Source organism: Procambarus clarkii, chromosome 22 (genome assembly GCF_040958095.1).
Source record: "Procambarus clarkii isolate CNS0578487 chromosome 22, FALCON_Pclarkii_2.0, whole genome shotgun sequence".
NCBI lineage: Eukaryota > Metazoa > Arthropoda > Malacostraca > Decapoda > Cambaridae > Procambarus > Procambarus clarkii.
The window spans coordinates 47,778,292-47,794,566 of NC_091171.1; the positions used below are offsets into that span (position 1 = coordinate 47,778,292).

The 16,275-nt window shown below is 41.9% G+C and overlaps 1 protein-coding gene across 7 annotated transcripts in view; it reads right to left on the bottom strand.

Annotated features, from left to right (window-relative positions):
* LOC123759343 (uncharacterized) overlaps window positions 1–16,275 on the bottom strand; it is a 72,804-nt gene that overhangs the window by 47,037 nt on the left and 9,492 nt on the right. For all 7 annotated transcript variants that reach the window (XM_045744333.2, XM_069328982.1, XM_045744259.2 and 4 more), the window contains exons 2-4: window positions 1,616–1,794; window positions 1,011–1,218; window positions 471–698 (exon numbers count right to left, since the gene is read on the bottom strand). In XM_045744333.2, coding sequence (XP_045600289.2) covers window positions 471–698; window positions 1,011–1,218; window positions 1,616–1,794 — 615 coding nt within the window. The remainder of the gene's footprint in view (window positions 1–470; window positions 699–1,010; window positions 1,219–1,615; window positions 1,795–16,275) is intronic.

A 16,275-nucleotide genomic window follows, 5' to 3' on the forward strand; every position in this document is an offset into this window, starting at 1 on the left:
TGCTTCTACAAACAATGAGTAAAGTATTGCAATTAATAAGTCTTGGAAAAATTACTGAATTATCATTTTACATACAGTACAGTTCAACATATATTTTAAGAAAACTTTGAGCACAACTGTGCTCAAAGTTGTAGACACAGCTCAGATAACTAATGCGAGGAAAAGATAATACAATATTAAACAAGTTTTACAGACTACATAAATATGCCACTGCAATCGGCATATCACTGTATGGATACTTGGAGACGATCTATGCAAAATAAATACTGTATATATAAATTAACACCTCAAAATTATAATAATAATAATAATGATTATTATAAAAATAATAATACTGTAGCAGTAACAATACAAAAACAAATTTGATAAGTGTTAAGCTTATTCAGTTTAATTAATAAATTAATGGAGGTCCTCCACTTTTAAAACTTTAGAATAAGAGTCTAGTCAGAAATCAAAGTTACAAACTGTACCTTCTTCTCACAATGAATGTCATCATCATCCTCAAGGATTGGAACCACCTCAAGACGAGAAATCTGGTTGGGGTTGTGAACAACAACAACAGAACAGATGTAGTGATCACGCTGACCATCCCGAGGGCACACCCTGGGATCGGTCTTCTCGTCAACAGACCTCAAGCAGAGTTTGAAGCCATATTCCACATTCACTTGAACTTTTGTTGTATTTGTCACTTGGTCAAACTGAAAGAAAACATTTACTGTATAATATTGAAGTGTTAAATCAATGTAGTGACCCCTAAAAAGCGTTTTATCTATTTTATTTTTCATTCTTAAAGAAATAGAATATACATACATATACTGCAATGCATGCACAGGAACCGGATATATTATGATACATAATGACAAGCACAAAAATTTCAGCCATACAAGAAAAATACTGTTTATTCAAAGACACTCACCCTAATCTATCAGCATGATTCCATTAACAAATTTATTATGCAGAGCAAATGTCAATTGACATGGTGATGCCATACTGAAACCAAACTCACTCACCAATATGTTGCCCAAGTCAAAAGTAATCATCTCTCCTCTGAACTTGGACTCTGAACCACGATCTATGTAATTAAATGCCTCAATGCCCAGCTGCTGTTCGTTAATGCCATCAGGCAAGACCTGCACGGGAACTTCTGAGTGTGAAGACGTAAGATGACTGAATGATCCCCAACTATTAAAGTCATTGTCGTCTTCTGTTTCGGCACACCTGTAATTGCCAAGTAGTTCTTTCAGAATTTCAAGTGAGAATAATTATTGGACGAACTCAATCAAATTTAAAGGAATGCCTAGGATGACCTAAATTGCTCAGTATACTATATATATATATACATCACTTTTGCATATATCAAACCGAGTTATGTACGGTACAGTATATATATTCTGTACAAGCATCAGTAGCATTTCTTTTACATAAATGAATACATGAAATAATAAAATAAAATGAAATATTAGTATTTCCTTCAACTATTTTCTTATTGCCCAAAATATGTTCAGAAACACTCCAGAACTTTTAATATGAAGACTCAAAGTTATGCGTCTTCGTAATTTATAGACTTTAAACATCAGCTGCACACAATTGTCAACTCTTATGTAAACAAACCCACCTGGACTTTTCATCAATAACCTTTGAGATATTGAGCCATGGCCTCTCCCACACAACAATTTCACAAATGTGTGTGTCCTCTGTTGGATCAAAAGCACAAACGTGGAGGTCTGGGGTTCCTATCGGGCACTTGGTCTCCCCTACCCGCAGTGTGAGGTACACCAGCTGGCCAGATACAACCTGGAAAGACACAGATCACTTAAATAGATATCGAATCTTGTACTACTGTATATACCCAATCATTCATTTACTATTTTAAATTCATGGTCATAATACACTTATCAGTAACATACTAGTACAATACATAAAACATGTTAAATCTTAAGCTTATAATGATACAAAAAAACCTTGAATTATCAAACATTAGTAATACATTCAGTAATTATTAGAAGCCTGCCAAAAATACAGTATTATAACTTCTTGCAATACTAATATTCCAAATTAAATATGACCACATATTTATAGCATTTATAAAGTACTTTTACAAAATGGTAATTAGACCAGTACTATAGTATAGTAGGAAAATATATTCTTAAGAAATGACTAGTGTCATGTTAAGGAATAACCACTAAACATATCATCACCACCATCAACTATATGTGGTTGTTGAATATTTCATAATAGGAGAAGTATGGGTAAACTCAGTACAGTACTTAAGAAAACCCTTCAACCTGCCAAGGTTGATGCCACCCATGATAGGAGCACTGAAGGAAACTACACCATTGTATTGCAACAGTCTTGAGGGGAAAAAAAAATAAGAGAACAACCTTGACTGCCAGGAAAGGTCAGAGGCATAGGTCACCAGTGTGAAGAGGGTGTGTGTGTGTGTGCACTGTGTGTGCACTGTGTGTGCACTGTGTGCATTTTCTTACTTATCTTTGGGAATACAATAACCTCCAGTTATTTTACCCCCCTGCACTTTACCTATTAGTCTTACTTAACTCTCAAATTGAGAACCTTAAATTTGGTCAATTTCTTCATATACAGTAGCACATACAAACAATACAAAAAATTATTTATCCTTTCTACATCATAAAACATTACTCTCTAATGGCGGAAATTTTTTTATAATAATTTTAATTTGGGCATAGTGAGATAAAGAAAAGTTCAAAATATAAAATTCTCAGATTTAATTTTCAAGTTAAGTATTTGTATCTTCCAATTCCGTATATATCCTTTAAATTTTGCATGTTGCCAATGGTTCTTAGCATGGGCATCGGTAAATGGATGGTGATAAACCTGACATGGCGCCAATTTCCTTCATTAATTAATTCCCAGGAAGACAACTAATATGGCAAACACATGCCAGAGGTCTATAGTGTTGAATGACATCCACACAGGATCTTTAGGACTGTAAAATATTACGGGGTACATTAAATCTTCCACAAGTAATAGGCACACCGGCCCCTATTGCTTGAGAGATACACGAGTACCGTAGTTCAAGCTTTAACACAATTTTAAATGTAAACATGATAAGAAAATGAGAAGTTATTTCATCAAACTAACAGTTCAAAATGTGATGCTTAGAAGCTCATGCTCAACTCCACAAAAATATTTTAGTAAACCATATTTAAACTTACACATAGTTATCTTGAGTTATCTTGAGTTATCTTGAGATGATTTCGGGGCTTTTTAGTGTCCCCGCGGCCCGGTCCTCGACCAGGCCTCCACCCCCAGGAAGCAGCCCGTGACAGCTGACTAACACCCAGGTACCTATTTACTGCTAGGTAACAGGAGCATAGGGTGAAAGAAACTCTGCCCATTGTTTCTCGCCGGCGCCTGGGATCGAACCCAGGACCATAGGATCACAAGTCCCGCGTGCTGTCCGCTCGGCCGAACGGCACATAAGAGATTCTCCATTTTTAATAGTTACACTATTAGTTATAAAAGATATAAAAAGAGGTAATATGTATTGTACATCAAGTTCTAACCCATCAGGAGAAAAATTGATTTCAGACAGTAAGAATTACAAAGGTACAATATTACAATGTTTGACCTCTTACACACCACAAAACTGCTAGGGTAAAGGCATTCGCATCCAGGCCTTTGTATGCTCCTGTACGGTACAAACACAATAATGCAACACGATCCATGACCCATATAAAAGTTTCTTTTTGAAACTATGTAGTCAGATTTACTACTGACAATGATACAACAACTTGATGGGAAATGTTCACAGTGATGCAAACATAAGAGTGAAGCTAGAGTACACTTAAGACCCTGTAGAAAAGGCTAAAGGTTATGAGAAATGTCAAGATGGCACAAAAGGGTACAAGGAAATACTAGAAGATCATAACAGTACTGACAACTAAAGTGCAAGGCCAACTTGAATAAGGAGCATCCATAGCCCAATAAAAACTTGCAGGAAAGTGTATATCAACATCTTTGTGCTGTTAGCATGAGGTGTACAAGATTGAGATTAAATTATAAAAGATGTTAGCATGAGCAACACCTGCAGGAATGAGGGATTTTAAGGCGAGTGTTATGCAATACTGTATATCTACTAGGAAAAGCCATTTATGATTAAATTTGTTTATTTTAAATATTATTGCAAATACTGTACTGTACATTAATAACAGGTACATTAAATATTATAAAAATGTCTTATTAGGACACATCCAAAAATGCAGTATTAATTAGTTACTACCATAAAAAGATCTGTGAGTGAAACATGTGAATAATCAACATCATAAGTTTAGGATCCCAGTAGTACAGTTGGGTTCATTTCGACTCACAATTGAGAATTCTGGGTTCGAATCCCGGGCAGGACAGAAATTGTTGAGTGCGTTTCCTATCACTTAATGCCCCTGTCCCCCAAGCAGTAAATAGGTACCTGGGAGTTAGACAGCTGCTACAGGCTGCTTCCTGGGGATGTGTAACAAAAAGAAAGCCTGGCCAAGGACCGGGCCGCGGGGACACCCGAAATGATCTCAAGATAACCTTCTCGTTTAACTTGCTCCATCTACAACTCTGTTTGCAAAAGTGAACGTTCTTATGTTTTTCAGTTGTTTTGTTTCCTTAGTTGGTGCCTGCTGCTGAGTCAGCTATCTGGAAGAGTTTGTTATGGATACCGCATATCGGCTCCTTGTTCAGGTTATCTCATGGGTATGGTACAAGGTACGTATTATCAAGCTCTGTAAATCACAGAAGTGAATTATCTGATTATGTGACTAACTCTAGTTTCAATCAGTGGCCAGATCATGGCTATACAAGATTTTGTGATGACTTATTATTGATCTAGCAATGGATAAGTTTACTCCAAGTGTCTGTGAAAGATTGTGAAATTTATTATATGCTTACAAGAGGCTTATTCAAGTGCTACATGTACTATATATGTACATGTGAATGTTTAAATTTTCGTAACATAAATAGCAACAGGAAAAGCATTTACTAATCCCCCTATTTTTCCATGTGTAGCAAATTTCAGCAAGGTGGCCTCGACACAATTTGGAAAAGATTACAGTCTTAGTTTGGTATTCCTAATGGGAATACTTATTACTCCATAACTGAAATACCATATTTACAATGCGGGGCACACTAGCTAGAATAAGTGATGGTGATGGAAACATGGTGAGTACACTAGCTGCATTAAGAGAAGTATAAACAAAACCAAAAAAATATGAAATTAAAATACCAAGGGCACAAAAGAACTCGACACTCAACTTTACTCAACCTTACCAATGGAGGTATTTGATCATGCCTGGCTGAAGCAGGCGGCACTAAACAAAAACTAGCCTATTGTACATGCTAAATGCCAATGACACCAAACTTCAAAACTAATACAGCATAAATTATTCAGTACCAGCTTTATTACTCCAAAGCATTTTGTTAGTATTTTTTGTCTGTACTTTATTATGTGCAGGTATTTTACAGCTTATAAACTTGGTATGAGCCATATAGACTGTCACTGCCATGTTATAGTAACTTAAGCTCTCTGGTTACTGGGAAAAACTGTTTCTAGCCTAGTATATATGACTAATTGTCATCTCGTCCTCCAGGGATCCCTGGCCTTGTCAGTAAAGCTGTGTGCGCTTGCTGTACACACACACCGACAGTGTTATCAGAACCCCCATGACTCGGGTAACTCCTGAAGGAGCTTGTCATGTTCTAGTGAATGCTTAATTGTTGTTCCGTCAATATTTCTTACATGGCTGGTCCAAATCCATATGTCTCCCATTACATCTGCTTTTAAAATTGTGGATGTAATTGGCTTTTACTACAGTACTGCCAAATGTAATTCATTCTGTTTCCCCCTTATGCTATAGTAGTATTTTCTTATGTAACCAACTCACTTGTGACTAAATTAAAATCTGTGACCTTTAGTTCAATTAGTATTCATTATAAACATTCCCCATTGCAGGCATGTACATACCCATCTCCCATTGCATGCATGACTACCTATCTGTCCATAGTAGGCATGTATACCCATCTTTCTACAGCAGACATGTACAGTATATCCATCTCCTGACAGCAGGCATGGATACCCATCTCCCTACAGTAGAAATGACCACCCACATCCCCAAAGCAGGCATGTATGCCCACGACCCCATGGCAGATATGAATGCCCATCTCCCACACAGTAGGCATGGATACACATCTCCGCACAGGATGCATGGATACATGCATCTACCCAAAGCAGGTATGAATACTCATCTCCCTACACTAGGCATGAATAACCATCTTTCCCCTGCAGGCAAGTATACCCTCTCCTAACCAGCAGACAGGTATTCCACAACTTCCCACGGGAGCCATGAAACCCACACATCAAAACAAGTAGGCATATATCCCACATCAACCCACAGTAGGCCTGTGTACCCACCTCCTCACAGTAGACATGCAAACTCAGCTCCCCCACAGCAGACATGCACACCCAGCTCCCCCACACAGTAGACATGTACACTCAGCTCCCCCACACAGTAGACATGTACACTCAGCTCCCCCACACAGTAGACATGTACACTCAGCTCCCCCACACAGTAGACATGTACACTCAGCTCCCCCACACAGTAGACATGTACACTCAGCTCCCCCACACAGTAGACATGTACACTCAGCTCCCCCACACAGTAGACATGTACACTCAGCTCCCCCACACAGTAGACATGTACACTCAGCTCCCCCACACAGTAGACATGTACACTCAGCTCCCCCACACAGTAGACATGTACACTCAGCTCCCCCACACAGCAGACATGTACACTCAGCTCCCCCACACAGTAGACATGTACACTCAGCTCCCCCACACAGTAGACATGTACACTCAGCTCCCCCACACAGTAGACATGTACACTCAGCTCCCCCACACAGTAGACATGTACACTCAGCTCCCCCACACAGCAGACATGTACACTCAGCTCCCCCACACAGCAGACATGTACACTCAGCTCCCCCACACAGCAGACATGTACACTCAGCTCCCCCACACAGCAGACATGTACACTCAGCTCCCCCACACAGTAGACATGTACACTCAGCTCCCCCACACAGTAGACATGTACACTCAGCTCCCCCACACAGTAGACATGTACACTCAGCTCCCCCACACAGTAGACATGTACACTCAGCTCCCCCACACAGTAGACATGTACACTCAGCTCCCCCACACAGTAGACATGTACACTCAGCTCCCCCACACAGTAGACATGTACACTCAGCTCCCCCACACAGTAGACATGTACACTCAGCTCCCCCACACAATAGACATGTACACTCAGCTCCCCCACACAGTAGAAATGTACACTCAGCTCCCCCACACAGTAGACATGTACACTCAGCTCCCCCACACAGTAGACATGTACACTCAGCTCCCCCACACAGTAGACATGTACACTCAGCTCCCCCACACAGACATGTACACTCAGCTCCCCCACACAGTAGACATGTACACTCAGCTCCCCCACACAGTAGACATGTACACTCAGCTCCCCCACACAGTAGACATGTACACTCAGCCCCCCCACACAGTAGACATGTACACTCAGCTCCCCCACACAGTAGACATGTACACTCAGCTCCCCCACACAGTAGACATGTACACTCAGCTCCCCCACACAGTAGACATGTACACTCAGCTCCCCCACACAGTAGACATGTACACTCAGCTCCCCCACACAGTAGACATGTACACTCAGCTCCCCCACACAGTAGACATGTACACTCAGCTCCCCCACACAGTAGACATGTACACTCAGCTCCCCCACACAGTAGACATGTACACTCAGCTCCCCCACACAGTAGACATGTACACTCAGCTCCCCCACACAGTAGACATGTACACTCAGCTCCCCCACACAGTAGACATGTACACTCAGCTCCCCCACACAGTAGACATGTACACTCAGCTCCCCCACACAGTAGACATGTACACTCAGCTCCCCCACACAGTAGACATGTACACTCAGCTCCCCCACACAGTAGACATGTACACTCAGCTCCCCCACACAGTAGACATGTACACTCAGCTCCCCCACACAGTAGACATGTACACTCAGCTCCCCCACACAGTAGACATGTACACTCAGCTCCCCCACACAGTAGACATGTACACTCAGCTCCCCCACACAGTAGACATGTACACTCAGCTCCCCCACAGTAGACATGTACACTCAGCTCCCCCACACAGTAGACATGTACACTCAGCTCCCCCACACAGTAGACATGCACACTCAGCTCCCCCACAGTAGACATGCACACTCAGCTCCCCCACAGTAGACATGTATACTCAGCTCCCCCCACAGTAGACATGCACACTCAGCTCCCCACAGTAGACATGTATACTCAGCTCCCCCCACAGTAGACATGTATACTCAGCTCCCCCCACAGTAGACATGCACACTCAGCTCCCCCCACAGTAAACATGCACACTCAGCTCCCGCCACAGTAAACATGCACACTCAGCTCCCCCCACAGTAGACATGTACACTCAGCTCCCCCACAGTAGACATGTACACTCAGCTCCCCCACAGTAGACATGTACACTCAGCTCCCCCACAGTAGACATGTACACTCAGCTCCCCCACAGTAGACATGTACACTCAGCTCCCCCACAGTAGACATAATGATCATTCATTTTGTCTAGGGACAGTTTGCCAGTGTGTATATATACATGTTAGTCTAATATCGAGGTCCCCCAAAGTCGAACTACCCTACAAACACAGAACGTAATGGTAACTACAGTAATATTACCTTGTTACATCTTGTTATATAGTTTTTATGACGTGTTAGAAAGTTGCTACACTTTGTTAGATAATTGTTACAACTTGTAAGGTGTTCCCGCCAAACACATGACACTACGGTTAAAGCAACGTTTGAACAAGTTGTAACACCTTGTAGCAACTATGTACCAAGTTTGTAAGAACTTTCAAACATGTCACAAAACGTCATAGCATGTTGTAATAAGGTAACAATAGGGATCGCTTGTGTGTTTGCAGGGTTACAACTGCCTCGAACGTTGTAGCAACGTCGTACTTTCGTGATGAGTTTGGCGAGTACCGACCCTCCCCAGGATGCAACCCCACAACATGCTGACTAACTCCTAAGTACATATTTACTGCTAGGTGAACAGACGCATTAGGTGATATGATTCACTATTGAGGAAATTCACTCAACAATTTCTGTCCGGTCTGGGATTCGAACCCAGAATTCCACTGCAAGTCAAGAACGAACTAGACTGTACCCCCGATACATTTAATATACCCAGTTTGTTTTATATTCTTGCTTTATATTTTGTTATTATATTTGTTTTATATAGTTTCTGGTTTTGGTGATGAGAGGTTTTTAATATGAAACGTTCCTTAGTGGATGAAAACCCGACAGTAAATTGCATTTTTTTTTTTTATCAAATACAGAGAGGATTCATGCATGGAATATTAATTGTGTGTTTAATATTACCAGCGCCATTGGCCACCTTTTGACACCGCCTTCATTGCCATGCCAACCTGCTGTTCTCGTCTGGCAAAAGTACTGTGTGCCCCACATTAATGATACCTCGGGCACCGACCTATACCTGAAAATTCACAGGATCTAACATACCGCTTTACCAAGACATGTACACGACCTCTTATAATTTACATCCACTTTAAATACAGTGGTCAATAGAAAGACGTTTGTGGAAGCGTTACTGCCTTAGTGGGTACACGTTAGGACGCCGCCAGAAGAGCAGGCGCCGGTCCTGTCAACGAGAGGGGCAGTCTTTTCCTGCTCTCTCTATGGTGTGGGTGCCGGAAGACACTGGCCCACGGGGGGAAAAGAAGTTTTCGGATGCTGTGCGAGCGACACACGAGAGTCGAATGCAGGTCCGGTCGCAAGACTGTGCCGGCCCCGACTTGCTTAAATTAACCAGTGTAGTCAAAGGACAGTAACTGGACGGGTGATAGCCGCAGAGCTTCAAGCCACTTTGTTTCCTGCCTACTTTCGCAACCACAATTTCTGCCTTCAGACATCATGCAGCACCAATGTTCAAGTCCCTTATCATGTAAAGCATTCAGTCTTGTGCTATTGATATTTACAAACCCCTGTACAGTACTATAATATTGATTTAGACTTTAAACTCTTCCCGGACTGACATAAGAGAACCCATCAACACAGCATGACTGGGGACACCAGACCCACGTGGACACACCAGCACCAGTAATGACCAAGTGGGGGTTGTGATCAGGAGACAACCCTCCGACACTCGTCTCAGACCTCCCAAAACCAGCATCCCCAAATGACTACTTACATTAACACAGAAATCACAATAGCGTGATGTATCAAATGAACAAATCCGCATGAAATGAACAAATCACTTACATTAATGAGTGAATCATCAGTCAATGGATGTGTTTGCATAAAACACACACAAGATGATTATATTTATTTATATTGACAGTGTTGAAACACTTTTTGTTTGTTTGTTTACGAAGCTTGATAGGCTTCAGCGTTTCTGGCAAGCTAAGCCAGAATAGCGTTGACAGATAGCGTCATCTGTGTCAATGTATTTCCCGTCATTAAAGAGTTTATGCAAGTACAATAAATCTTGGGCAAATGCTTACAACTAGCGGATATTGTTAATATTTCAGAGGTAGTAAAATTATATTTACATTTTGATAAGGTAAATTAGTATAGTACAGTAGTAGGAAAAGTGGTGGCAACGCTAAATGACATACACGTGTGTGATGCAGTTAGCAGTTTGATTAATGCATATTCGTACATCTGTACTCTCAAATTAACAGCGGTTAACATTTAGAATTACTTTTCAACATAAACAGTTATTTGCTTATTTTTAGGGTATGGATCCATAGTTATGTAGGTACAAGGCAGAAATATTTTAATATGGTTATTACATGATATCAGAGGATTTTTTTAGGCAAGAAATTGTAGGCCTACAGTGGGATAAATAAGTAACTTTTGTATAGCTGTTATGTTGCGCATTTTTTTTTTAATAAGTAATCAGACTTGAGGAAAGTCAATCATATGGGTATTGGGGTTTTGTGGTACGTGTTGATGGGTTCTCTTACGTCACTGGGAAGGGGTTTAAAGTCGGAATTAATATTATAGTACTGTACAGGGATTTGTAAATATAAAGAGCACAAGAGTGTATGCTTAACATGTTAAGGGACTTGAACATTGGTGCTGTATCGTGTCTGAAGGCAGGAATTATAGTCGCGAATGTAGGCAGGAAACAAGTGAATTGAAACTCTGCAGTTGTCACCCGTCCAGTTACTGCCTTTTCACTACACTGGTTAACGGGTACACACTAAGGCAGTAACGCTTCTACAAACGTCTTTATATTGGCCACAGTATTGAACGTGGTGTAAATTATACGAGAGGTCGTGTACATAAGTCTTGGTGAGGTTGTTGGGTCCTGGACTCACTCAATTAGGCTTGCGGTGGTTGAGCTCAGGTTGTTACAAAAGTCCTTTCTAATGCCTATGTACTTCCGCCTACAGTTTAGACATATTGTCTTATGTATGACCCTCTGTCCTGCGTGACAGTGAATACCAGCATTATCCTCACTTTAATAAGGCTTTATCAAAATCCTCAGATTAGGCAAAATTGTAATTAATTTTGTTAATAAAGATAATAATAATAATAATCTAATGCCTCTATGGCCCATTTGCGTACTCAGTTTCCACCTGTGTCCCCTTGTGCGTATACCCCGTGTTAAATAAACTGTCTTTATCTACTCTATCAATTCCTAAGTGTGTTGTATGTTGTGATCATGTCTCCTCTAACTCTTCTATCTTCCAACGACGTGAGGTTTTGTTCCTGTACTATTTTCAGGTATGCGTCGGTGCCCGAGGTATCATTAATGTGGGGCACGCGGTACTCTTGCCAGACAAGAAAACCAGGCTGGCATTGCAATGAAGGCGGTGTCAAAAGGTGACCAATGACGCTGGTAATATTAAACATACAATTACAATTCCATGCCTGAATCCTCTCTGTATGTCCACTTCCTCATTGCCAGTACTGGTGTGTCCACTTCCTCACTGCCAGTACTGGTGTGTCCACTTCCTCATTGCCAGTACTGGTGTGTCCACTTCCTCATTGCCAGTACTGGTGTGTCCACTTCCTCATTGCCAATACTGGTGTGTCCACTTCCTCATTGCCAGTACTGGTGTGTCCACTTCCTCATTGCCAGTACTGGTGTGTCCACTTCCTCATTGCCAGTACTGGTGTGTCCACTTCCTCATTGCCAGTACTGGTGTGTCCACTTCCTCATTGCCAGTACTGGTGTGTCCACTTCCTCATTGCCAGTACTGGTGTGTCCACTTCCTCATTGCCAGTACTGGTGTGTCCACTTCCTCATTGCCAGTACTGGTGTGTCCACTTCCTCATTGCCAGTACTGGTGTGTCCACTTCCTCATTGCCAGTACTGGTGTGTCCACTTCCTCATTGCCAGTACTGGTGTGTCCACTTCCTCATTGCCAGTACTGGTGTGTCCACTTCCTCATTGCCAGTACTGGTGTGTCCACTTCCTCATTGCCAGTACTGGTGTGTCCACTTCCTCATTGCCAGTACTGGTGTGTCCACTTCCTCATTGCCAGTACTGGTGTGTCCACTTCCTCATTGCCAGTACTGGTGTGTCCACTTCCTCATTGCCAGTACTGGTGTGTCCACTTCCTCATTGCCAGTACTGGTGTGTCCACTTCCTCATTGCCAGTACTGGTGTGTCCACTTCCTCATTGCCAGTACTGGTGTGTCCACTTCCTCATTGCCAGTACTGGTGTGTCCACTTCCTCATTGCCAGTACTGGTGTGTCCACTTCCTCATTGCCAGTACTGGTGTGTCCACTTCCTCATTGCCAGTACTGGTGTGTCCACTTCCTCATTGCCAGTACTGGTGTGTCCACTTCCTCATTGCCAGTACTGGTGTGTCCACTTCCTCATTGCCAGTACTGGTGTGTCCACTTCCTCATTGCCAGTACTGGTGTGTCCACTTCCTCATTGCCAGTACTGGTGTGTCCACTTCCTCATTGCCAGTACTGGTGTGTCCACTTCCTCATTGCCAGTACTGGTGTGTCCACTTCCTCATTGCCAGTACTGGTGTGTCCACTTCCTCACTGCCAGTACTGGTGTGTCCACTTCCTCACTGCCAGTACTGGTGTGTCCACTTCCTCATTGCCAGTACTGGTGTGTCCACTTCTCTCAGGTGTCCATATATGTATCTCCGCTAGCTAGATCTGCCCTCAGCCAACGCTTATTAATTGTTCTCGTTCACTCCCTCCCTCCCTCGATCCGAATCCGCAGTGTCACTAAATTAGAACACCATCGTGCGTAGCCGTCACTGAATTAGAACACCATCGTGCGTAGCCGTCACTGAATTAGAACACCATCGTGCGTAGCCGTCACTGAATTAGAACACCGTCGTGCGTAGCCGTCACTGAATTAGAACACCATCCTGCGTAGCCGTCACTGAATTAGAACACCATCCTGCGTAGCCGTCACTGAATTAGAACACCATCGTGCGTAGCCGTCACTGAAGTAGAACATCGTGTGTAGCAATTACCGAATGATTCCCTCCTATGAGAATATACTAACATCACAACATTTTCCCCAGAACCACATAAATTCGTTAAGATGACCGCTATATTCTCCAACACCCGCTACCAATAGCCGCTATTGGTAGCGGCAGGTTACTCTGTACCTGCAGTGAGTAACCAGTTTTAAATGTCAAGGAAAATAGAAGTTCCCTACACTTCCAAGGCTAGGGACTTCTCCCCCCATCGCTGGAACTAGTTGCTAATAATCTCCAAATGTACATATTTGTCCTGGTATTATCTATTGATTGCTAAGCAATTTTTTAATTTTTATTTATATATATAAGTTCTTACATTCTTGTACAGTCACTAGCACGCATAGCGTTTCGGGCAAGTTCTTCATCCTATGTTCCCTGGAATACGAAACCCGCCAAATTGTTTCACAACCAGGTACCCATTTTACTGTTGGGTAAACAGAGGCTACAGTTATGGATTGACGCCCAGTAAATCCTCCCCGGCCAGGATACGAACCCTGGACAAAGCGCTCGCGAAACGCCAGGAGAGTCTTAACACTACATCACTTAGACTGTGGTGACTGTAAAAAACATTATTTTTTTTTCTAGTTAGCTCGTCTAGCTGTTGTTACCGTGTGCGTGGGCTGTATTTGTCACCATTAAGACGAGCAAAAAACAGTGTTTATGGTAACCCATGTTTAAGTTTAATTTCTCCAAAATATGTTCAGTCATTCGTGCATCACTGAGACCTTAAAAACATTAGTTTACCCCCCCCCCCCTCAAAAATGACGAGTCGGATGAATACGTACTGTATAAATAATTACCAATATGGTTCAAACATCGATTAAACTTAATCAACAATTTTCTAGACGTTACTTTAGGTAACACCCATGACAAATGATCAATATAACTGATGTGTAAGAAACCCCAGAAAATTTACGGGCTCGGTGCAACAATGTTGAAATAATCGTCAGTTACAGATCCACCTTAATTGCAAGCCAGAGATGGCTGACAAGGCTAGCTAACCTCCCTTGGCAACAAGGTAAAAATAAAGCAGAGGAGCCCCACAACCAGGGCAGAAATAGCCTAAGCTAATATACTCTATCCTTTTGGGATGTTTATTATTATCTCGATAAACTAACTTGAACTTGAGCCCTACAAGTGGTAATCGTAGCAGGTTCCTCTCGAGCACCGTTTTAACTCCACTGACGTCTTACTCTTAAGAGACAACAAATTCAGATATGAGTCAACAAAACCTATCCTGGATCATGAAGCTCATTGCCACGCGCATTATTGAGGAAAACTCCAAGACATCATACAGGTGGAGTAATAAAAATACGGTTAAGTTTCTAACCGACCCGAGTAATAGGCTCTCCCTCCACCCACCCCGAAATAAATCAAACACCTGAAGGGCATTGGGGAAAAAATACTGACCCTATTCTTGTGTTACAATTAACTGCAAAGACTAACATGTTTATTCCCCCCACGAGGATCTCGAGCAGCGCCCCAGATCCTCAACAACCCGGCCCCCAGAGTGATGGCTCGACCCCAATCCTCGCATCCTATCCCGTGACCCGTATGCCAACCACAACTTGCCTCCGTTGCCTACTTCCATTACAACTATATCCGTTGCCTACTTCCATTACAACTATGTTACTATGTCAGAGGGTGAAAGAAAATGTAAAACCCATTAACGTGCATATTGTAAATTCTGCCACTTTTAATCAGATAACGAAAAATGCATATGCATGCTACATAAAACATTCGAAGCGTTCTAGAGGAAGACTATACTAGTACTGAATTTGTACTGCATTTTTTTTTAGAGAGAATTTATGAAAAATTTTAATGAACAAACTCGTGTATGTTCCTCTTTTAATGTTCGATCTTAATTAGAAACCAACATATAAAATTAAATTTGCTGAGAAATAAGAGCAAAGGTACTATTGTATTACTATACTCCCACGTGTAAAGTAAATGTTCTTAATAACCTTGCAATTTAATATAGTTTAACAAGTTTCCTTAAGCTGATTTAACACCGAGATAAAATCTTGCGTTGGCGACGCATATAAGGCTTGTATTGCCGACCCTGTATTCAAGAGGCCCTTATCCCACTGACCTCATATTTTAGCCGCTAATAAACAGACTTCAGGGCACCGCGAATTGGGGGATGACTAACTGCAGTTTACATTTTTCGTTGTTTTAACCTACTCGCCAAGACAACACCTTATTGCATAAAATGTTTACTAAATCCCAACAGCTTATTTCATTTGCTAGTGTATAGTAGTTATATTACAGTATAGTACAAAACTACATGGCTCCAAAACCATAATGCCATTATTTACATAATCTGCTATCATCACGCCATACAACTCTACATATTTACCCATTCCTCCACGATAGCCACTGTGCCTGCTGGCCTCGATAAGGACAAGAGGTATGTGTGCTGTTGTGGGCTCGCTCATTTGGACGAGTTTTTCCTTATACTTTACATTAGACCCCTTTTATGACCATGTTTATTAACCTGTGAGAACTACTGTGCTCCTCAATGGCTTGACAACTGTAAACACGTGGCCTCGTACAACAACACATTGCATGTCTTAAAAAAGTGGTCTCGGCGTGTGTTTACATAGTTCAGTCTTGCGAGATCTGCCCTGTCGTGCTTGTCTGCAGAGTTGTCACTACCTTGGT